The 24263-nt window shown below is 40.1% G+C and overlaps 1 protein-coding gene across 8 annotated transcripts in view; it reads right to left on the bottom strand.

Moving 5' to 3' along the window:
- The window catches only part of cntfr (ciliary neurotrophic factor receptor), a 282361-nt gene that overhangs the window by 87845 nt on the left and 170253 nt on the right, over nucleotides 1–24263 (bottom strand). For 7 of the 8 annotated variants that reach the window (XM_086054349.1, XM_086054347.1, XM_086054348.1 and 4 more), the window contains one exon: nucleotides 12227–12308. In XM_086054349.1, the coding sequence (XP_085910475.1) occupies nucleotides 12227–12308 (82 nt within the window). Of the gene's footprint in view, nucleotides 1–12226; nucleotides 12309–12424; nucleotides 12577–24263 lie in introns of those variants that run through there. The other variant, XM_086054352.1, reaches the window with a different exon arrangement.

The raw sequence follows: 24263 nt of genomic DNA, 5'->3' as shown, positions 1-24263 counted from the left end.
TGCAGCAGCCAAGCGGACGCCCGTAGCGATGCCACACAACTTCCAGCATCACTTCCACTCTTGTTTGAGTCAGCGATCAAAGGGCCACCATTCAAAATGGGACTTGAGGCTATTTCCCTGTCGCCGCTGAGGCTTAGTGAAATTCAAGAATGAGGTTTTCTTTTTCTATTCTAGTCTGCCTACTGTGTTTTCAGTGTAACTCTTTCCCCAGCACTTTTCAATGGTATCAAGGGACCTGCGCATGAGTAGCTCAAGAGCTGCAATCAATCATGTGTGACTGTTGAAATGCAACACACCTGCAGCAGCAATATACACAATGCAAGCACACACCTGTGCTCGTATACCACACAGACACCCCGAAATAGGTGGAGTTCCAATCTCACGCTGTTGTTGCCTGCAAAGAGTGGCAGATGTACACCGTTTTCCAACCTCTTTCTGACATTCCAGCAAAGATAAAATACTGTGTTATTTTAAATGTTTTATTCAAAATATAGTCTTATACAGTTGAACCTTTGGGGATGTTCAATTTGAAATTTCATCAAAATGTTCGGAAAAACGGGCAGAATTTGGACTGTGACCACGCATTCAGTCATAAAAGAAGTGACAAAATGTGTGGGAGCTCATTCAAAGCAGTTGATATTAAGACTGCTGTGGAGCCATTTTGGGGGAGGTTACAGTGTATTGTTTTAATGTATTACAGAGTTCAATTGAAAGGTTAAGGCTGAATGTTTTCATACTTTTTCAGTTGTACTCTTGCAGTGATTAATAATTTGTACGCTTCTGTGAAACACATGGCAGTAATGAATGTTATGTTAATGTTAATGCCTGAGCAGTTCGGACTCAACATGTTTTGGATGATTTTTAACTTCGGTGTTGAAACTTTTACCCTGGAACAGACTACTGTATTTGTTTTTGCATTTTTCAGAACAAAGATTTTGTCTTACTTGTTACCAGAGGTGGGCATTCAATGTTGCTGGTCCGTCATTTATCACCAACCAGGGTACCCGTCCATCATCCGTCATTTTTTTGTGACGAACCGAATTGTAAATGTCACTTGGTCAGTCCATCAGTTAGTCCGTCAGAAGTCGGTCAGTCAGTCCCCCCCTCCCCCACAAAAACGTCAGCAAAACGGGGGGCCGTCAGTGACGGACTCACGGAAGCAGTTAGTGACGAGTACTCTGATGAATGAAAGGACCGGTCTGTCAGTCTGATGAATGACCACCTCTGCTTGTTACGCTGTAAATATTTTCTTTTCCACAGTATATCTTATTCTGTTCAGGGTTTGGGGGAGCTGGAGCGTTTCCCAGCTGACTTTGGGTAAAAGGCAGTTTACACCTTGTACTAGTCGACAGTACCACAGATACAGACGGATCACCTGTCTGTAGTGAAGTCAGAGGGGTAAACTGCTACACCATCACTGACCTCATCATAAGTAATTTCAACATATACTTTATGCATTCTGCAACATACGGTACATTTCACGGCCATAATGGATACATTTCGTTTTCTGGTGACATTAGTCAATGACAGGCGATATAAGAAAGATAGCATTTGTAATTCACTTAGTTTTCTGGTATATTCTGGCACACACGGACAGAGAGCAGATAGTCAAATATGGAAGTATGCGCACTTGTTGGCTGATAAAGACATACTGTTCTATTGTCGGTTATCGCACATCTCGCTATAATGACATCCAGGTATGTTTGCTGTTTATTTTAAGCGTCTCATTGAGATCGGATCCAAACAACACGTGCACTGTTTTTGTCAACCCGCTATATCCTTCCATAGAACGGTGCACACTTGTTGGTTTACGCTCGGTGTGTCCAATATTGGTGTGTTTGAGCCAATATGTATATGCAAACATAATGAAATTTGTTTTTTGGGTGTCTGTGTGACTTTGCCCACGTGTGTAGACAGAGCCTTCTCCCTGGCTTGTTGACATTCCTGCAGCGTGAGTTCCCTGTCTGATTCAAACTTCTCTCATTCAAAACAGACTTCTTCTCTCTCTTCCACATACGCACTCGCCTTCATTTGGAATTCCGTACCAGCAACCGTCTTATAGAAAACATCAGAAAGGCATGAGTGTGCACGTTCAGCTTGTCCGCCATCAGCACAGTTCTGCTTGTTGAGTTCTTTCAGAGGTTTCGTCGGAACAGAGCACTGCGCCGTATATTGATAATGAGGTAGGTGCTGTCACGTGCTGTCCCGACTTGCTGCCTCTGATGACAGCCTACAAGACACAGTTTGTGCGGCTTACGTGACCAGTGCGCTGTCAATTTACTTCAGTGACGTCCGTAGCCACATGCTGTGACAATCGCTCTGCGACTGTGACCTAGCCAAAAGTGTTTCGACAAGCGCTACAACCTAACGGAATATTTGAACGGTAGAGCTAATCAGGCAGCCTTGAATTAGGGAACAAATTGTTTGTCTGTCTAATATCCAATTTAGACTTAGGGAGCAGTGATGAAATCACAAAACTAATGTATATTAATAAGCTTGTCTCGCTATCCTTGTAGTCGTGTTTTGGTCATAGTTTCCTCACAGCTCTCTGTCCAAGGCAAAGGCGCAATTAGCCCCACGCATGCTAATGTGTAACATGAGCAGGAAAAAGAAGCTGACCAATTCTGACCCCCCCTCCCCACACACAATTCTCAGATGAATCCTGCTTCCGTTCTTTCTCTTAAAAAAAATACAAATAAAACGATACATATTCTTTAGAATCATGAAATTGTTCTGCTTTTTCAGTCGTACACAGATGATGTGGATACTAAAAATACGTTTGCAAGATATGAAATAGAAAGTGCAAATTGAGAGAGTTACTGCAATTGTTACAAATTCTCAATAAAAAGAAGAGTTACCGATGAAAAGACTACAGGTGTAACTGTTGCTGGAAGGAACAGACAATAAGATGCAATATTAGCACTGAGAACAGGTGACCTTTGCAAAAATGCATAGTGCGCATTTTTTTTTTTTAACTGTTTTCAGTTGCTCGGATGCCTGGGCATGTTCATTCATATATTCATAAGCCTTTGCAAACTGTATCTCATTGCTGATGGCATGAATATGTGTTAACTCTCTTAATGACAGGTACATTCATACTGCCTGTGCCTGCTGAAGGATGGAATAGTCAATATTTTCTTTATACGTACTTGTTTTACTTGCCCATTGTTGTGTGTCTTTTTTTTCCCCCCAGAGTGTGATTATTTTTTTCCTTTACACAATTTATAGGGAAATTCCATGTTATGCATTTCCATGTACAAACACATTGCTAATTTCTGGTTTCCTATCATACGGCGAAGGGTAAATATTGTTACAAATGTGTGTACGGCATTCCAGTAATACACGGTATTGCATAGACTGTTCTCATCGGCTTCAGTTGGCAGTGATGATATAGCGAGTCACTGCAGTCCCTAAAAACTCTTACTCAGTCATGAATATACACTTGTGAGGTTATTTCTTCAAAATGTCAAGGTATGTTTTACTACCAGAAGCTTTGGGAGGTTTATATTATTGTGTTTTCGGCAGCTGTAAGTCGGAGGGAAAAAGTATGAAGGAAAATTTGCCCCAGCGGACCTGATGACCTTCTTACAGAAATGAATATGACATGAAGGGCAGAATGAAACAAAGCAGTTGGCACCACATTGCATCACTCATGCAGCGCATCATTCATTCATAGCTTATATATCCACTTATAAGCTCAGGCTTACTTTGGAAAACCTCACACTGACACTAGAATACATAAGTACATTCTTAAATGTCACTTTAAGAAAAAGCCATGCGACTTTAAACTACTGTAGGACAAAAAGGACAGTGCGGAGTGAGTAAAAATGAGAATAGAAAAAAAAAAATCTTCGCCTATGATGATGAAGGTTGGACCAGCCTCCTTGCAGTTCTTAATACTGAATGTGTGATCTAAAATGGAACAAAAACATTTAAAAAGTTCCCTTATCGTGGCTTATTTTCTATTCAGAGTTGAACATCTTTAGATGTGGTGTCCTTAGTCCCAAAACCCCCTTTTAAGTTTGGCAAACAAATTCCAACCCTTATTTGCACAAGACTTTCAAATTTGGGGTTCCAGTTTAATGTTCCATAACTAGGGGCCTCAACAAATATTAGCATGTAATTGTAGATTGCTATTTTGGGTCCTTAAGGTCTACGATACAATAGATGCACTTTAAGACATGCACGCTATCACAGGATTTAATGAATTTTAAACAAAGTATAAAAATAAACATGTTTTATGCAGATCTTTTTTGCTCTTTATCAGGAACCAATCCAGCCTTCCAGTGACACACTTTCTGATGATGTAAATGTGAATTTTGATATTTATTTTCCCACTCACAAAAAAAAAAAAAAAAAAAAAAGAAAACAGATGGTCTTTCATTACACACAAACAGTCAGAGTCACGCAGCACAGATGATGGAAAACAAATGCGTAGTTAGACAGTCCTGGGCAACCAAAAAGCATCAGACAATTTATAGGGAGAATGACAAAAAGAGAAAATCATAATGATATAAAAAGAGAAAATCACATTGATATACTTTGATATAGAGCACTGTCCTTCAAAAAATCTTTGTTATACACTTTAAGCTTGGCATTGTAGGTGTTGGAAATGCAATTGCATGACTGGTTCTAATTTTCCCCCAAAAGGATTATTATTATTATTTTTTAAATGACTTTCCCTCATCTATTGTACCAGTAAGGTCGTAAAGGTCAGTATCTCCCTACAAAATGGAGCCGCAAAGGACTAAAATAAAAACCTCAACAGGCTTCCATTTGATGATTTGTGGTATGTATTTTTTTCGTGTGTGGGGGGGTGCATTTCGGATCCCTTTATAATGAAAATAAAATTCTGAAATTGAATTAAATGGAACTGAATCATGACTGCAGGTTTCACTAACAGTGATCTGAAACTCAAAGCCCATACTAATTCCCCCACGTATAACCAAAGCTGTAGCCTTCTTCTGTAATAGATGAAGCTACAACAATGAAACACGTGGAGGATTGGCTTTCAAAATTGATGCAAGTAGGCATCTCAAATGTATGTGTACTCTAATATTGAGTGCTAAGATATTCATCATAATACCTGGGAATTGTTTTTGTCTTCCTTCGTATTAGACGCGTTTGACACCCAAATCCATCCATAGTTCCCGTTTTGCCTGCGCATTACTTTGGGATTAGATTCAACATTTCAGATGAAACCAACCCACAGAACCCCTGTTTAATAGAACGAGGAGCCCTCATACACAAACACAAACACAAACACACTTGCGAGATTAGAAAAAGACATTGCAGCATGTATGACGGATAGAACAACCCAACCTCAATTCATCACACTGTGTGTGTGTGTGTGTGTAACTGAGATAGTTAATGTTACCACTCCTAGATGACTTTGTGTGATGAATATGCTGTTTTATCAATGTGACACAGCAGATTTTTAAACATGCTGTTTCAAAAAGGGGGGGGGGGGATACATGTAGCATGGACATAGAGTTCACCATGGCAAACAAATTAACATTAAGTACAGCACAATCCATTAATAATATTTTTGATGTATTGCATGTTTTGGCTTGGGATGCTGAGAGCGTTTCATAGTGTTGTTATCATGAAGGTGTACATAATTAAGTGTCCGAAATGTATTGACCTTTGAAATGAATGTGCAACAGCACCTCAAATCAGATAAGGAAAGATGGTACCTGACACATTCTGTAGTTGTGGATTCAAATACAGTGAAATCTTAACTGTAAAATTCATTAGTTGCTCACCAATTTTTTTTTCAGTAAACTGCCTTTCAAGTTCCACCCAAAAACTGAATTCAAACATGTTGTCAGGTTCCTCAACATTGAAAAAAAAAAAAAATGGGATGAAAAAGAATGCACAGAGACTATTGTCCCCACACAATATAATATGAGATTTTGTCGAGTGAATAGTTATTGGTATGTATCATCCCAGAAAGGAAAATCAGACTTCAATAAAGAAGGAACCGTCCTTGTCCAATGTCACAAGAAATAAATACACTGCACACTTTTGAAGACAGATACACAAACGGGTACACATTTTTCCCGCTCCTTTGTTGCCTCTCCTGTGCAAGGACAAACAGCTCTTTCATAAATGTTTCTTTTCACATCCTCTTCTCTCTCCTGCTCTGCTCGGTGTCAGCCCAAAGCTTCACAAATCTTCTCATAAAGTTTCGTAAAGAAACCCAGCGTGGCGAATAGGTCAGCCGAAGACGGACTGAAAACAAGCATTCTAACTTAACAAAGCGGCTCATGCCAAGACAAATTTAAAGACATTGTGTTATCATACTATCAACTTGTTTTGGTTTATTACAAATCCTTATTTAAATCCATTTCAGTCAAATTTACACTTAAAACCGTCTGACATGGGAAGCATCTATCCTCCTAAGCAGCACAATATATGTGAGGAGTCTTAATGTAGGGCATTTGTTTAGATTAAACAACACCGAAGTTTTATGCAGCCATTCCTTAGATGCACTATTAAGCACCATTTGCTTTTTAGAATACTGATGTTGTTGGATTTTATCGTTTTGTCTGATCCTCCCGTTTCTCCCCGCTCTTGATTGTTCTGTTTTCACTCCACTCTCACGTGCATGGTTGCACTAAGTAAGATTTGTCTCGTTTCTCCGTGCACTTGAGTCAAACGGAATGACTTCACTGGAGGGGAATGACAATAAAGTTGAGCTGAATTAAATTAAACCAAAGTTCAATGTGATAAATGACAATCCTCTCCCCTGATCACTCTTCAACTCCCTCCCCACACGCCGTGTCACAATTAAGGCAACTCGCTTCCAAATAGATCAAATTAAATGCATATATTTAGAAGTAATGCACCATTGAAGGGTCCGAGACCCCTTTTAAGGCTCTGGTGATTCAATTGTGATGAAATGGAACCAACGTTTTACATCAAAACAACATTAGCCAAAACTTTGCAGACCGGCTTAGATTAGTTTACTGGGCAACATTTGGGGGAACACTAAAAACACTCAAGACATGAGCAGACATTATTGATATGCTTAAAAAAATAATAATAAAAAAGCAATATGAGTAAATCAATGATGGACCTTGATGGCAATTTTAACAACCTTTTCCTTTCATTAAAAAAATATTTGTTTTTAATATTTTTATTATTTTATTTGCCTATGAATAACCTAAAATGTTCTGAGGGATTAATGCAAAGAGCGCCAAATGTTTATGGATAACCCAAACAAATTACAGGCCGGAATGGTATCTGACTGTCATCATGCTAACCGCTTTGTAGCCTTGAAGCTAATGTTATTCAAAGTCAAGTAAACTAAGCTGTCAACTATTCTGGGTCATTGTTTTCGCACATATTTAAGCATTAAGAGATGTTTGCAGTGTTAATGGATGGTAGTTGTTTATGAAGGCCACCTTGTCAATATACAGTATATCTTTGCCAATTCAAAGTTCCCTGAAACTTTGTCGGCACATACAAGTCCCCTGGAAACTGTATAACATAGCTGATGAGTGCAATACAGAAAAAGTGAACAAATGAAAATGATCAAATTTACCGACTTGTCTTTCCGTATCAAGCCTTGCTCCTCTTCCCAATTCGGATTTCCAACATGAGACAAACAAAATCCGATCACATTAGCAAAAACACTTTAAAAATCAAAACGAGTGAAAATGACTTGAGGTGTTTTTTCTCCTCTGAAAAAAAAAAAAATATATTTTTTTTGGAGCAACTTTTGGTAGACGTGTGCATTAACAAAGCAAAAAAAAAAAACATACAGAACATATTACACCTTATTGTTTTTTTCCCTTTGACAATTTGGTGTCACAATACAACATTTCTTTTCTAGCATCACTATTTGTCTCTGTTTTGCAAAGCTAAGCCTGAATTACATTTGTAGAAATGCATGTTCCTTCACTGTCAGGCCGCCATCGGTCTCACTGCTATCCATCAGGCCCAGCAGTCAGTCAATCAATTGTTTCAGCTCATTCTTGAAATTAATCCAAGCTTCATGCCAAAGAGGCAGCGCTGATTACACTGAGTGCTACTCAGGATAATGAGTGTGATCAAGCCTCCCTACTGGCATATAGAGTACATGCGGCGCTTACGTATACGAGGATACACACAGACACACACGCTCAGTCATACATACATGTCAGTCTTTGCGCTTATTTACTTACTTACAACAGTTGTCTGCTCTGTCTGATTGCACATCAGACAGTGGTTCAATGCTTTGAATAATTGATTGCATTTGGTTGTCTGCATTTATCTTGTAGAGCAGCGTGGATGAATTCTTAGTGTATACTCCCAGGCAGTTATGAATATACAGGATTATGTAAGAGCGTCCTATCTTTTATTCTGTATTTCCTGAAATATGATGTGTCCACGGAACACAACACAGGGCTAAATTTGACATGATTGCCAAAAAAAAAAAAGAAAAAAAGATAAATAACATGAGTTCCAGATGTTATAGCTTCCACTTTCATCTCTATTTATATATGAGATTAAATGATATACATATACACCTAAACATATACACACACACATATATATATATATATATATATATATATATATATATATTATACACATACGTACAGTATATCACTTTCTTTGTTTAGTTGTTTTAAATAGTGGTGTTGGCAATAGAGTTTTAAGAATTAAATTGTTGCCTCAGGAAATGTATAACTGTGACCTTCTGACATATCTTCTAGCTCTCCTGTTCCCAGTAATATAAATTATATTCATATCTTCCGGCCTCTGTGAACGCACATGAAGCTAATCTGACGTGGCTATTAAGAATAATGCTTGGGGTAAAATCTGAAAGCATTCATTTAATTTGAATACATAATACAAGCCATTTAGAAGGGTGGTCACAGTGTTGTGAAGCCGAAGTCACGGCGTGTTGTTGTTCAGTGTCAAAACACTCATGAAATACACACAGCTTCAGCCCGAATACCATCGAAATCGTGCTCCTTTTACTGCCACCTCTTCACTTCCTTTCACGTGACCTCTACATCAGATTGGAAACACGCAAAAACATGCAGCGATAGTGGTGTATGTAGTGTCAGCAGCACATGATGTCACAGGCGATAGATCTGCTGTTGACAAGCCCACTGATGAATTGGGAGTTGGGAAACGTAGGAGGAGGAAGAAAATGAGTGAACGGGAAGGGATGTGGAGCAAGAAAGTCAAGAAATTAGAGGGACAGCGATGAGGAAAGGATGAGGAAAGAAATTTAAAATATGGGTCATGTAAGGGGCAGAGGGACATCTTGCAAGGGAGAGGGATGGAGGCCATGATTATGAGCGGAAACATTCATCTCTCAATCAGGATATGGGCTTCCATAAATAATGTGCTCTCTCATCAACAGTATGATGTCACCACACACATAGACACACACACACACACACACACACTGTGTTTGTTTGTGAACACAAAATAAGCCCTGTGGCATTAGTGGCAGACATGACAAAAGGACCATAATGTGAACACGTCACCCAAGTTGCCTTGGTGAGATATAATTAGTGAGCGCACCGACACAAATGTTATATTTGTCTAACCGTATCAAACAAATACATTGAGATTCACAACCAAACGGGAATTTTTAAGGTCTGCGGGGATTCGGATGTGAACGCTTCCTGATTAGTCCTTATTTGTGTGTTTTTTCATTGATTACTTCTACTAATTCGGCTCCCACTTGGTATTCTTGTTGTGTTTTAAATTAGTCGTTAAATTTCCAATAAAAACAAAGAATTGGACTGGGGTCTTTCGGGTCTTTCCCGGAATTCAAATGAGATTGAGACGATAGTCACAGATGGAATCAGAGGGCAGACACACCGTAAGATGCACAGAGAGACAAAACAAGACAACAACAAAAAGATAAGGCTCATTTTGTCTGCCTGTGTGATCAATCTTGCGCTTCTTTGTGCACGAGGACGTCAACTTTGCATCACGTCAGCATCGGAATTCTAATTCTCTTGCATGCATTTTTTTTTTTTAATTCTTTCCTTCCCTCAGTTATTATTTTTCATTTGCCAGGCACCACTGGCATTTTTTGGCACAAACTATTGATCACAAATAGGACACAAACTCTTTGAAGACCGGCAGTAACAAAAGAACAGTTCTGCTAATTGCATCTGCAAAATGTGGATTTCAGCATCTTTTAAGAATTTTATTAATTCCCTAATTTAGCGAGTCAAAGAGGCTTTGTTTCAACACATTAATCCAAATGAAAAAGGCAAGTTACTCGGTTTGGTCGTAATTAAATAACTGTCAGTCCAAATGTTCCACACAGTTATGTCCATTACTACTCAATCAAAAGTCCTCGTTAAATCTATTTTGACTTGCAGTATGAAGTATTCGCAAAATTTGGCAAAAAGAATACGCAAAGCATTTTCCATGTCTGCCACGGAAGCTCCTTTTGATTAAAATATTGACTCCTTCCAAAAATAAATGTTCTGCAGTCAAAAGAAAGACGTGAAAACCCTTTTGTTTTATATTCTAACGTTGTTCATATGTTATAGTCAATGGTCCAATTAACCTTGCCTCTATGGGATGAAAAAAATACTGGCAAAATTTCCTAGATGTGCCCCTCGCTTCATACTATGCATGTTAGTGCACGTATTTTTTTGTACTCTATGTGCAATCGTGACCCAGTCACACTTTTGCAGTCGAGTCCTGTCTGGCAAGTTGCAAAGGTTATTCAATACACACTTGACTCTTCAGTTTGTAGCACCAGCAAGGTGTGACAGTGACATCTACATCATTGTGTGTTGCTTAATTAAATGGAGAGACAACGTCCGCGTACTGCTCAGCAAGAAGCGACAACTTTCAATCTCCCAATTTTCCCCTGGCATTTCACCTTTTTGCTCAGTACTAATTCTGTCGAGAAACAGTTACAAATCAAAGCTGATCGGAACAAAACCCGTCTAGAAAACAATCGCTTCACATGCATATTGTCTATATGGACATTAGAGCTCTCAAATTGTACAAACGAGATACTTTTCAACGAGAAAAGATCTGTTCATGCGTAATCATGCAAATACCCAGAATGAGTTTAGAGTAGGCAAAACAGAAATATAGCATATACCGTATTATTGAAAATGTATAAGGTACAATAATAAAACGGGAACAGCTTTTGTCCTGTGATATAACTTTTGTTCTTTGAGAGCTAACAGTCGGTCTCTGTGGTTCTTCGGAGCCGGGATTCCTCTCTAGGGCTACGCCTACACTAATGGAGTTAACTCTCCAGGGCTCCGGTACCAACAGTGGCAAGGAAAATGGAACAACACGCATGCCCTGGTGTTCTCTATACTGAAGCAGTGGTCAGCAATCCAAAAGTCAAAAACGTGGTCGTTTTGCTCTCTACAGTGTCACTCTGTCATTCTCTATGTATTGTTGGTCACAAGTATAGCAGTGATGAAATTAGTTAAATGGTTGAAATGCTTAATTCTGATTGGCTATGCCAATTTGGAGGATTTCCCCTGTTTGTAAGTATAGGTCTCATATGCTCCAAAAATATGAATTCTTATAACACATATATTTTTAGTACGTATCAATTTTCTGCATTTCATTTGTGTATCCCTATGACATAGTGATGGCGGCGTTAAAGAAATTGTCTGTGTCGGCAAACTTCCGCACACAAACCATTGGCAAAACAAGCCCTTGCCACTCGTTGCATGAAGTCAAGTGACGGATTGACTCCCGTGCCAAACAGACACAGTCGTGCATTTTGTGAGAACTCCAAAGAGTCGTCCTGTGAATCTATAGTGCTCCCCGTGCCCCCATCCGTTCTTTCATAAGGATCTCAGCATGCCAATAATTTGCAACATGCTCATGGTCATGAGTTGACCTGACTGGTGTCTTTGTTGAACCAAATGTTGCTGTCGGCCCAGGAAGAAAAAGCTCAACGTTACTCTAACTACACAAGAGGTCCGTTGATTCATAATGAGGCAAAGTCTCACTGGTGTAACATTCACCAGTGGAAAGTGTGCAAAAGATCATTGGCTTTGTCAGTACATCTGTATGCGCTGACAAATGCAGAAAAAAAAAACTTTCTAAAACAAACGAGGACATGCATCACGGAAAGATTTGGAAAGTAGTCCTTAGATAACTACTGCTAATAGTAGTAAATGACAAATTGCACTGAAACAAATATATAGAACTGCGACTTTGGAGCAAAAATGTCAGCCAGATGCCAGGACTTAGTAGATGTGATCAAATGCATACTCACCAAGCTGACTGCGTCTCTGCGCGTAAGCTACCACCACCGCGGCCAGAACTACACAGCACAGCGATGTCACAAGGTTTGCCATCTGCGGACACACCACACAGGGAAAATCATCAGCGAGAGCGCGTGCGAGAGACGGCGAACTGGCGAGCGACCGCGTCTGCCCGCCGCTGGAATTGACTGACAGACATGGACGCCTACAACGCCATTGAGGAGATGGAGAGATAGCTGCTTCCTGTCCCCTCTGAGTCTGTCTGTCTCTGCTCTCACTGGGATTGGTGTCTGCTGCGGCCTTTTCTTGAACCTTTTCTCCTTATTTGAAAAGCTTTCTTGGTTTGTAATCCTGTCCGACTCCCTGCTGAGATTCTTGAAATTGCATTTTAAATTGTTATTTCTGTCTTTGTTTCTGTTTCTCGGCTCATCTGATTAATGGGTTCACCCTCTCTGGGATGGGCTATGAACAGAGGCTCTTAAAGGTATAGCAGCACACCATCAACAAACACACCCTCCTTGTTGGAGCAATGATTCTTTGAGGGCGCCTATTATATTTTTCATTTATTACCACTGATGATGAATGAATTATTCAAATGATTTCCCTGAAACCGTGGAGGGGCGGAGACTGTAGTAGCGACGAATGAATCTACCAAATGTTGATCTGGATAAAAGTAGAGATCGGCAATTTTTAACACAGATTTGAGATCAATCACAGGGCACATTATAAGCAATCAACCATTGACACATTTGGACAATTTACAATGCATGTTGTTTTGGTATCGGATATCTGAAAATCATACTTTTCTGACTTACTTTCTCTAGTTTTATACCTTTGTGACCTGTTCAGCTGTCACTAAACGACATCAAAAAAGACTTGTGGGATTGTCTGATTGTGTCTTTGATACCAACTAGTCTATACTAAACAACTAACCATTAATAAGACATTTTATAGTCTCACTTTCCTTGTAAAAACAACTGAAGTTTTTCCAAAGGAAAATGTGGATTCTGCTGAATGGAAAAACAAGAAAAATCGTTGGAGCCACTTTGCAATCTTATTTCCAATCCTTTTTTAGGTGAATTTCTGTGATCACAGAAATGTGTTTTGTATGTTTGAGGTCATGGTTTTCAATCTTTTCAACACAAAAAACTCATCAAGTACTTACTTTAAAAACTTGATTTTATCGGTTAACCATACAGTGAAAAAATAAGTAGTTTTAGGTCAACAAGTCAAAATGTTGCAACTCAGTCCTAAACAACTCCAAAAACATGGTGCATATGTCATATTACAGAAAAATACTATATCTATTTTTTTCAGTTTCATAAGATTGCTTTGGCGCCTTACTCCTAGTGCGAAAAGGGTTAGGGCTGCTTCCGAGCAATATTGAGTATTACCGTCAATCCTCTGTTATCTTAACAATGAATGCTAATGTCCTTTGGTGAGATCATATTTGAACTCCAGTAACTTGCCCGATAAATACACTGAATTGGACTGACAGGATAGATTGAGCAAATAGTTTTCATCCCTGCAAAGGCACAAAGTCACCAATGTTGGCAGACAAGTAGCTGGCTGTCACCCAGTGAGCAGGTGTTCCGTTGCACATCAGCATTAATGGCCAAGAAGAATTCATCAGCTTTAAAGATGATCCTATTAAAACTGTTTTGCTTCCTCACTTGTATGCGGGGGGGTGAAAGGTCATTGGTCTGCCTCTGTTTCTGCAACTAGCCCAATCGAGTTCTTGCCTACGAGCCATCCACGTTCAAACAGGCTTTTGCATTTCCTCTTTTTATCGAGGAAGGATTATCTCCCGTGGCAGGGGAGGCTCGCCAATGAATGTTGGCTGGAAAAAAAGGCACATGTCCACATGTGCAGAACAGAGTGAGCGTTTTAAATATAGGCGTATAAAGCAAAGTGAATTTCCTTGTTCTTTGGATGGAGGAGTTCAGCTGTTACAAACCGCTGTCGCCTCCCATTAGCACTTTATTTTCCCCCTGATGCGTTATCCTTTTTTTTTTTTTTTTTATCTATAATCTTCTCCATTCCACTCATAGGACTGTTTCACTTTTACTTTTGATTACATCTTGCATTTATTCATCAACATCAGTCACACTTATTTCATGTATGCTCCCCTTTGTTAAGGTTCCATTTTAAGCCATGTTTAAATCATTATAGAAATAAAGAAACATCTATAATGCTCCATGATGTTCAAGAACACGAAAAGGCTTTTACACTCCCGTTGAATTTCAAACTTACCGTAGTCAAACCGACAAAAAATGAGCACAGCTGCAAGAACCAACTTATGTTTCAAAGCACAAAGCAAAATCAGAGATCTGATAATCACTCATTGGATTTTCCTTCATATGGGCACTGTATGTAGAACATGCACTTTTTTCTTTACGTGACAGCCATTAGAAGTGAATGATTACAAGCTGTTAAAATAAAATTTCCGTCAGGATGGGAGCATTCCAGTTCACGGAGCATCTTTATACAGCCACTTTCTGTGAGACATAATAGATTTGAATTTAACAGCAATATGAAATTCGGGCCGTGGTCTCACACTTGTAATTCAGCGTATGCGAAAAAAATATATATTGGGCACCATTCTCAGCTAAATTTGATGGCTTGACAGTTTTTTTTTAATCTCACCACACCCATTTTGTTTGTCTTCAATAATCAGCTCTCAGTCTCAAAGCAAACTTGATTTGCTCATAAAAAAAAAAGCCTGTAGAATGCCAGTAGTTTGTCACAGTGATCAAATAAATGTCTTGTCTAAATGGATTTTATGTTGTCTTGCTTCGATAAAAATCGTGACTAGATCTACATAGTGTGGAACATCACCCCATTAACCGGCCACAAATACATCCCGGAGGTAATGTCATGCAGGTTGGTGGCGCTAGAGGGATTCACTGAAAGTCAACTTGATTACATCAAGCAGAATCAACAATTATTCCCCAAATAACCATGCCATTTTGCCGCCAATATTGCCCGATAGACAGTGGCGTGCAAAGGGTGGGTCGGATGGGGCAGGAGCCCCGGTTATCCAACTGAGGTGGGGGGCATCCCTAGCGCAACACCCCCAAGATCATTAATGAAGGGGCAATCAATGATACGATGTGGTTTTCATGGATGTATATTGTAACAGACTGTGTCTGTTTATCGAAAGTAAGTTTCAAAAACTCAAGTCTGCCTATTTATCAGAAGTAAGTCCATCGCCAGCGATAACAATTCTTACACCGCTAGGGGCGCTCGAACGGGAAGTAGACTCAAAACTAAGAAAAAATACATGCGAAGAAGAATACGCTGCTATATGCTATATATATAGGTCCATCCATTGTGCTGTGTACAATAATCGACATGTTGACTGCTCAATCAGTACAAATAAATCAGTGATCAGTACAGTCAGACTGGCTGCCGGAAGGCAGTAGTACTTAAGGAGAAACTCAAGCTACAGCGCAGAGGTGCAGTACATGAGCCAAGTGAGCTAGTGATATCCTGCACACTTTCTGTAAGAATAATGTATAATAATCAGTATTTTATGATGCTTGCTGTCCTACATTTGAATTATGCAGAATAGAATAGTTTGATGACTGGCCTTAGCCTTGTTGTAGTCTAGACGTTAGCCTTGTTCTAATCTAGCCTTGTCGGAATAGATGTTCATCTTGAGCCTTGTTCTGATCTTGGCCCAGCTCGCTTTGCGTGCCTTATTGCTTTCAGACATGCATAGTGATGACTCACACACACACGCACACACATTGACACACCAAACTCAGAATGTCCCAACTGCTTTCGCCCCCCCTATCCCTTAGAGATGGGACACCTTTGTAATCAGGGACTCCTAAGAAAATAAAAGCGAGGAGGCGGAGGTGCTTATCAGAGGGTTGCTAGGAACTGTTGCGGTAGTTCCCTCCGCTCTCCTTGCGCAAGTCAAATGACAATGTTGTGTCGAGTGTCTTCTCTCCTCATTTTGTGCGTTGTTTGCTAATGTCTCACTTGGTGTGAACCTGACACTCTCATAATTCGGACTGGGCCTAAGTCCCAACAAGGGGATGAGTGGAGAAAAGAGCCTATCTTGTGATGCTTCTCTTAATATGCTTTGTAACATGCATTACTGAGATTGTCGTGGCTGAAAATATAACCAAAATACGTCTCGTAATGCATTACAATGTGATACTGGAACGCGTATTGGTAACACATCACTGTAATTGGATTTCGTTTGTATCTCCTCACAATGTTTGCTGGAATACAACACACAGTTCCTGATCTAATCTTAAAAATGTTATATTATAAAAAATGAATGAGGAAACCCATATAGACTCGTTTAGGGACAAAGGTAATTCATCTTGTAAATTAAAACTGAGCAGTGTTGGCTTTGTAGGGCAACATTTTTTTTGACATAACTCTTGTACTGAACTTCATAAAATTGTGTGAGTGTTCCAAAGGTTGTGGCTCATTAACACAGTCTCTACTTTTTTTTTTTTTGACAGGACCAGACATCTTTCGTACACCTGCATTTTTCACTTACAAAGGTCTCATTAAAGGGGGTAAAATTGAAGTACTAATGTGTTTGGTGTGTTGGGTCCAAAAGTCCAGCTTGCAGCCCAGTCACACTTTTAGTAGCACATATGAGAAGTGAGTAGCAGACTGAGTTATTGGTGCCACGTGTTGTTTCCTGGTCCTTTAATCTCTGTCAAGTTTATTAGTGAAATGTCCAACAAAAATAACACCACCCGGCATTGGGGTGGGGGGTCGTAGCGGGCACACTGAGAAAAAACAACAACTTTGCACAGTGCACCGCAGCGATAAAGCAACCTCCCTAGCAGGGGTTTCCAGAAGGGTTGTAAGCCAAAAACATGTGCCATTCGTCCCAGTGTACACTAACAAATAATATACGTGCTAGGGCATGAAAGTGCGTAAAAATGACAACGTTCCCTAAGCTAACAACAGAAATAAATAACGTGAGTTGAGTTGACAAGTTGTGAAGGTGAGGGTATCAAGACATGCTTTTGTGTGGAAAAAAAATGTTTTTGTTATGTTTTCATTGCGCGGTGTGGTTTATAGCTACAGCCTTACATAAGGAGTTTGTGTGTTTACTGAGGCTTTTCTTTATAGAGTTTGTCTTTCCCCAGTGCGGGTTCCCTTCCACAAGCCGTAAACAAGCAAGTTAGGTTAATTACAGACACTAATTCGCTTGTATTTTCACAATAATAATGTTAGCATGTACTGTATTCTCGATGCCAAACAGAACAGAATGTTATTTTTTTTCTGCCGAGTCAAAATTGAGTCAATCCAGTCTAAATAAAAACAAGGTTGTTTATTAGCATTTATTTTGGGTTGTTTCGTTTTCTTGTTTTTGCTTTTTGAGTTTAGGTTGGTATACAGTGAAGCGTATTGTCATCTCCATATGAAAAACTTGTGTCAGTCTGAATTTTTCAGTTGCATTATTTGCTGAGTAAAGAATACTGGGGAATGTTACTACTGCTAATAATGATCGAATGTTATCGCTGTGTGTTCTTCTTGTGTCTGTGCTTTACATTACTGCTGCGCAGATTTTACTGGACCGAGCGTAATTTATTATGCGCATACAAAAATAAGTTCATTACGCAGAGCGATAAAATAAATGAATGCTGCTTTAAGATCAGAATTGATGACTTTATGATGGCTCAAATAGCAAGTAGGCTAATGTGATGGGGTCGTTTAACCCTCTCCAGGCTGGTGTTGCAGATTCGAATTGCTAATCCCCTAATTAATACACATTCATATTACATGAGCCTTTTTTCTACTCAGAAGTCCTATTAAACCATAATTTGAGCCTGAGAGGGTTCAGGGTTACCAAAAGAACAGTCATTCCTCCATAAAAGATTTGGCCATGATGATGTAGTGATGTCATCATCTGTGCCTCTTCACCAATAAAATGAGTCCTATCTTTGTCAGAGAGGACACTGTCGGGTGTCCTTCCACACAGGTGCACCTACAAGTGCCAAACAACTTTAAGACTGCTGCAGTCAGAACATTTTTATATGTGAATTCCCAAGACTCAACTCAACTGTGCACCTCTGCACTCAGGAAAGTGCAATTCCGGAGCATTCTATAAGTTCTCGTGGGCCATCCGTGACTGAAGTTTGCATCAACGTGTGTGATTGAGATTGCGTGTGGCTGCCGCGCTGCCTGTTGTGTATGCGTGAGTGACTGGCAGCTCATATGTATTTCATCAGAGATGATATCACGCGGAATGACAGAGGGTGAAATTAAAATTGCTTCCCTTGTCAGACCATCACAATTCCCATATCGGCTCTTCATTTTGTAAGTGTTGGTTTGCCCGTCAAAATCCAAGCGGTGTGTGTCGGCATGTGCGAGGCCAGTTTCAACCGCCGCGTACGTGTGTGTGCTGGAAACTGCAGGGGTATTTAAAGCGCCTGTCAGCAAACAATATGATTTTGAAATGTGACAGCCTCAGATTGCTCACATAAAGACAGCCCACAGGCGGTTAGCGACACAATCGCCCAAACTCAATACAGCCCGTCTCCTCATTGCCTGACTATCCCTTCCATTCATTGACTCCCTTCTCCAGCCCCCCTACATATTTATTTATTCATTTCTTATTGGTGGCAAAGGGGCTGAATAGGCATGATTCTTTCGGCCGCTTAATTAAAATATATAATTCATCGCAGCATCAAATGATTTTGATGCCGCTGCGTCTTTGTGGAGTCCGATTTGGGATCATTTGCATTTAAATTGGAAAGCCAGGAGGGAAATACACTAGGTGGGCTACGGCGTGTTTGTGAAGAGAGAAGGCATTTCGCTCTCCAAGAAATCCACAGGAGTAGGTTCTCCTTTTTTTCTAGCTTATTTTGCCATGAAAAGAAATGGATAAAATGACACAAAGCACCCAAAGCAACAGCACGAGCAAGTGCCTCCAGTTTATTTCGGAACTCTGGACCAGACTAATGACTACAGTGTAGCTGACAATATATCCCTTCTATTCTATTTCCAGTTCTCACTCTAAAATGTAATTCTTCTGTCGGTATGATTTAATTAATAAGAGTCGTGCATTATGAATGTGTGTTTGCCAAGATTATTCTTTGGGATAATACAGGAGCTCTCTAGCTATATTTGAAGGAATATTTTTGCATGAATGTCTATAGCAACAGCAGGGGGTTTTTTTCAGCAAAAAATGTTACTTCCATGTAATAAAACCGATTATATCACTGTTTATATATAGCCCTACATATACGTTGGCAACAAACAGGGGTTGAGAATATTAAGAGATTTTCATATCCTGGACATTTAGTTGAATGCATGTGTAGAAAATGAGAAGGAGGTTGTCGAAAAAGGAAATACGTGCAAGTATGACACCAAAGCTCACCACATACATTTTCTTCAAGTCAGAGACCAAATAAGTCATGATTAAGTCTTCCAAAGACAAAGACGAGTCAAATGGCCTTGATGCTTTCATGGAAAATATTCTTATTTCATCATTTTCAAAAGTGAAAATCCTGGGGAAACGTTCAGACATCAAACAGGTTCTTTGCTACAGATAAAGCGTCCTTATTCTCCTTACTTCACAGTGATCCGACTTCAGTAAGTGACTTATTTCTGATGTTTGTCCTTCCTGTGGGCAATTGACAAGTTAAAATCATTAATGTATATATATATATATATATATATATATATATATATATATAAAAACTATGGTCAATGTCAACGATTTTCACAAATCAATTATAGGGTGGTTCTCAGAAAGTATCGTCCAAGAGTGTGATATGGCCGGCCAAAAATGAATTTGTTCCAAACCAGGTAAAAATTATATATGATTTTAATCAAACCTTCCTTCGGTGTACTTTTACTAAATAAGGATAGTTCACTCAGCAAGAGATTGTTGAACGTCATGGTACTCCATTGTTTCATATTGGAGCGCTTGGTACCTCGACACCAAGCACTTAGCAAAAAAGTAAAGAACACAAAAAAAAGGTATGATTTTTACACTTGAACAGCTTCACTACCTTCATACAAAGATATTCAGTTGAAAATTTGTTTCAAATGACCGATTATACAAAGAAAATTATTTTTTAATGGTGAACAGCGGCCATCATGTTACACGTTTTGTCAAGTGTAGAAGCTTATTCTCTTTTTCTGGGCTCGGGACGAGCATAGGCAATGCAGCTGTAACTTTGCAATCAATGACAGGTAATACAATTAGCATTTTTTAGCAAATTCAATTAGAAATCAAACGTTATTATGAGGAGGTGTTAGTGTAGTGTAGTATAAGTATAAGTTATAGTATAAGTATAAGTTGCGGCTTATAGTCCGGAAAATACGGTAAATGTATCTCTCCTTATCCCTCTGTTGCGTCCTGGGGGTAATTCCCACTGGACCACAATATACGCATTTAAACACATCTATGTCCACATAATAACAGACTGTTGATTTTGGACCCCCTAATGGCATGCTCTCTACTGAATAATAAGACTTCCTTATTCCCACAATGCTTTGCTTTGCTTGGCAGCATTAATTCTCTCATCAATCATGTTGAGATTTGCTGCAGGTTACCCGCAGGGGAGGAGAACCGGGGGCGGCTGGCTGGCTGGCATTTCGGGCTCGGCGCATAGACGTTCACATAAACACACGCAATGCTGTGCGCTGTTGGCATTTGGCGTTGGTGAGTGTTGATGGCTGGATGACGGTGACCTTTTTTCACCGGCGTTCTGGCTGTAATTGGCTGCTAAAGACAATGTCAATCGCATCTCAAGAGGTAGTGGGGGTAGAGCCTATAAACAGCGGCTCGTTCACGCACATACTCACAATCTCTAATGCGTGTACTTATGGATGACAGCGACTCGCTCGCAGTGATAAATTTAGCTATTGATCACATGTGACGGTTTTCAGCTGCCTGAGATTTAGAGGACCGAGAGACGTCCGCTACCATGTGTCACGCATGCTTCGCCGCTTGTTGGGAGTGGTCGTGGTGGTTTCCCGCATCACATAGTTGCTATATTCAACATGTGTCGGTTCTTTACGCCTAATACCCAGCACCCGTACGTCAAAAAAGCAAGCCTTTGTGCTATCGTTAAACTCACAGCCGTTAGCTTTGGGAGACAAAGACGATAAGTGGAACCTGAGAACAACATTGTCATGGTGTCATGGACGTATCAGGTCGTAGATCATAAGTACATGTATGTGATATTCTGTGTGACTTTTATTCATGCGAGCATGACAGTGGGTGTACTTGTGCATGTGAGAGTGTTTTTTGTCTCCACCCAGCCATCTGGACCTCCTTGTGTGTCTAGAAGCAGATTTAGGTGGTTAGAAACTCTGGAAAAACACCGTGTTACCTCCAGCCCTCTCACCTCTGAACTCTATAAGTGTATCAAAGCAAAGAAAACAGAGCACTTTGTGTGTCGATGTGTGTGCGTGTCTGCGTGTGATTGAGCGTGTGTGTGTCAGCATTCTTAAGGCCTATAAGGCTTTGAATGATGGGTGTAGACTCCCCTTTGTGAACAGGGAGCCTCCGGGAGCTGCGCAGCATGTGTGCGTGTTTGTGTGTGTATTAGGTGTGTGTGTGTGTGTGTGTGAGGAGAGAGGGAGTGTGATGTACGGGCTGTGATGTTCTGAACAGAAGTGTTTTTACAGGGAGTTAATCAGAACCAGAGATGAGGACTTGCCCGCAGAGGATGAAGTGTGCACACATGCACGCTCACGCACACGAGCATGCATATTTGCTGCCCTACGCCGTTCCCAAATTGAATAATGGCGACCTAACCTGCAGTAGCTCTCCGACGCCATTTTTGCCATGGTTTGATAGATTGATAGAACCTTCCAATTTTCAGCAAGTGTGGTGCGAAACGGTTCAAGGATGGTTCGATTTGAAAGGGGAACAATTAGATTCGGCTTGACTCAGAGGGATTACGATATCAAAATTGTATACGAAATTGCAAGAATGTCCCATTAAACACATCCTCCAAATTTCAATTTTGGGTAGAGGTTGTCAATGTTTGTATTCACCATAGATGAACGCCAAACCTATGCTGCAAAAGATGATGCCAGACCACAAAGACAGAGGCAAAGTACAACATGCCGGGTGAGATGAATAGGAAATTCTAAGAGACGGGCAACTGTCCTTCTGTCCAATTGCGGATGTGTGTGTCTGTTTGCGTGCGCGCTTGCAGGAATGCGAGTGGATGAGTGGTTCTCTGCTTATGTTGGAAACTAAAAAGAGCGTATTGACTCAACCAGTTTGCTAAGCCCTTTCGGTAAATATAGAAGATACAGTAGATGCATAGACTGCGCTTACGCTCTTTTCCATAAAAAGGTTACTTGTGCGGGAAGTGTTGATCCCGATGAGCATCATGCAGGCATGTTTAAAAGATGAGTGGCTCTCGGGCATAAATCCCACGCACGCACGCATTTTGTGGACATCTCAACAAGTGACAGCTTACAAGGAAAATTACACACATAGGGCCTGATTTACTGAAGGTTTGAGTGTGCAAACCTGATTGCTATGGCAATCGTGTGTGTGTGGAAGATGATCCACTAACTACTAGGGATTATCGGTGGCGATATTCGTCGTTTTGATGAATATAGGCATCGGCCTTTTTTAAAAATCTGTTGGCCCGTCATAAATCGATTTAAAACTGTGTTGAAATCAAAACAAAGATATGTGAAAGTTTAACGTTGCTGTAATTTTGAATTGAATTTTGGAGGGCTTCATTTACTGTCGAAAACTATACGGAGATATTTTTAAGTTTTTATTGAACTTTTTAAGACATGCTGACGACTCTGGGTGCTCTCTAAACTTTTGGTTAGAATTTGAAAAAGATGTATTTTGTCAAAAATGTATGTTAGAATACTCATGAAAAAAAAAATCAACATTAAGCAAATCTGAAAAATTGTTCAATAAACATATCGTTAAAGACGTTTCAACAAATGTAAGAGTTTTTTTCATTTTTTATTTTGATGGCGATATTTTCTCTTTTACTGAAAATCAATATCGGCTCCAAATGTCCGTTATCGGATTTCTTGACTACTAATAATCGGTATCCGTATCGGCCCTGAAAAAAACAAATCGGTCTATTTCTACTAACGAATAACCTTTTTTTTAATTTTTTCAATTAGCGTCCCACTAATCAATCGCCTTTAACCTGAAGAACTGATCAACTGCACCATGAGATGTCATTCCTTCATTCCTGCTTGAGGCAAATCAGCCTTGTACTACCTTCACTCATCAGAATCAATAACTCCGTTGTTGTTTGAAAAGGGGCCTTCCTGAATGCATAATGTGTGCTTACGGTCCAATTGTATAGCAAAACATTATGAAGGAGCTGCATGCCGCACGATCAGGATGCCATCGAAGGTCACACCTCAGTGCTCGGCAGCCGAGAAATTTAGAGCTGAGCAGCTCCGTTTCACAGAAATCCACGTAGTCCTTGCTGACTAAACACTGATGTCACTTTCTAAGCTCACCCTTTGTCAATACAAGTGTGTCATTTATTAGCTCATTCCACTCGTAGTTTGGAACCACACGCCCTGTAGGTACACACGCTGCCAGCTCCCGCCTTTCTTTGCTGCCTCTCGCAGTGATGTTCTAATTCAACATTTGAACTGGAGCTGTCTGCCTCTTTCACTCTCTATCTGCGTCTCGTATTCCGCTTCTCTCCTTCTGCCGATCTGTCATCCTCTTCACCTCGCCTCTACCCTTGTCTGTTCACCGTTCTCAAACGCTCGCACATCTGTCACTGGCTATTTCTGCTTTTCAGTAATTCCACCGTTTCGCCCTCTCTATTTGTCTATCTATAAAATTCACTCACTCTCTCTCTCTCTCCCTTACTGAATATCGCGCGCTACTCCTGGTGTAGTCGGCCAGTAAATGCTGATGACAGCAGAGCCCCGAACATTCCCTGAGGGACCATTATTACGATGACACAAGAGTGACTAAGCAAGGGGCAGTGGCAAAGCTTGAATGTATAACGCTTCTTTCTCTCTCGGTGGCTAAATTAGCATTTCATTTGTGTTCATGGAGTACGACGTCTGCCTCCCACTTCAGAGGCTCGGGTT

Source organism: Filicampus tigris, chromosome 15, assembly GCF_054856515.1.
Source record: "Filicampus tigris isolate MCC_2025a chromosome 15, RoL_Ftig_1.0, whole genome shotgun sequence".
NCBI lineage: Eukaryota > Metazoa > Chordata > Actinopteri > Syngnathiformes > Syngnathidae > Filicampus > Filicampus tigris.
The sequence above is the reverse complement of the archived record's forward strand: the minus strand, read 5'-3'. Positions and strand labels throughout refer to the sequence as shown.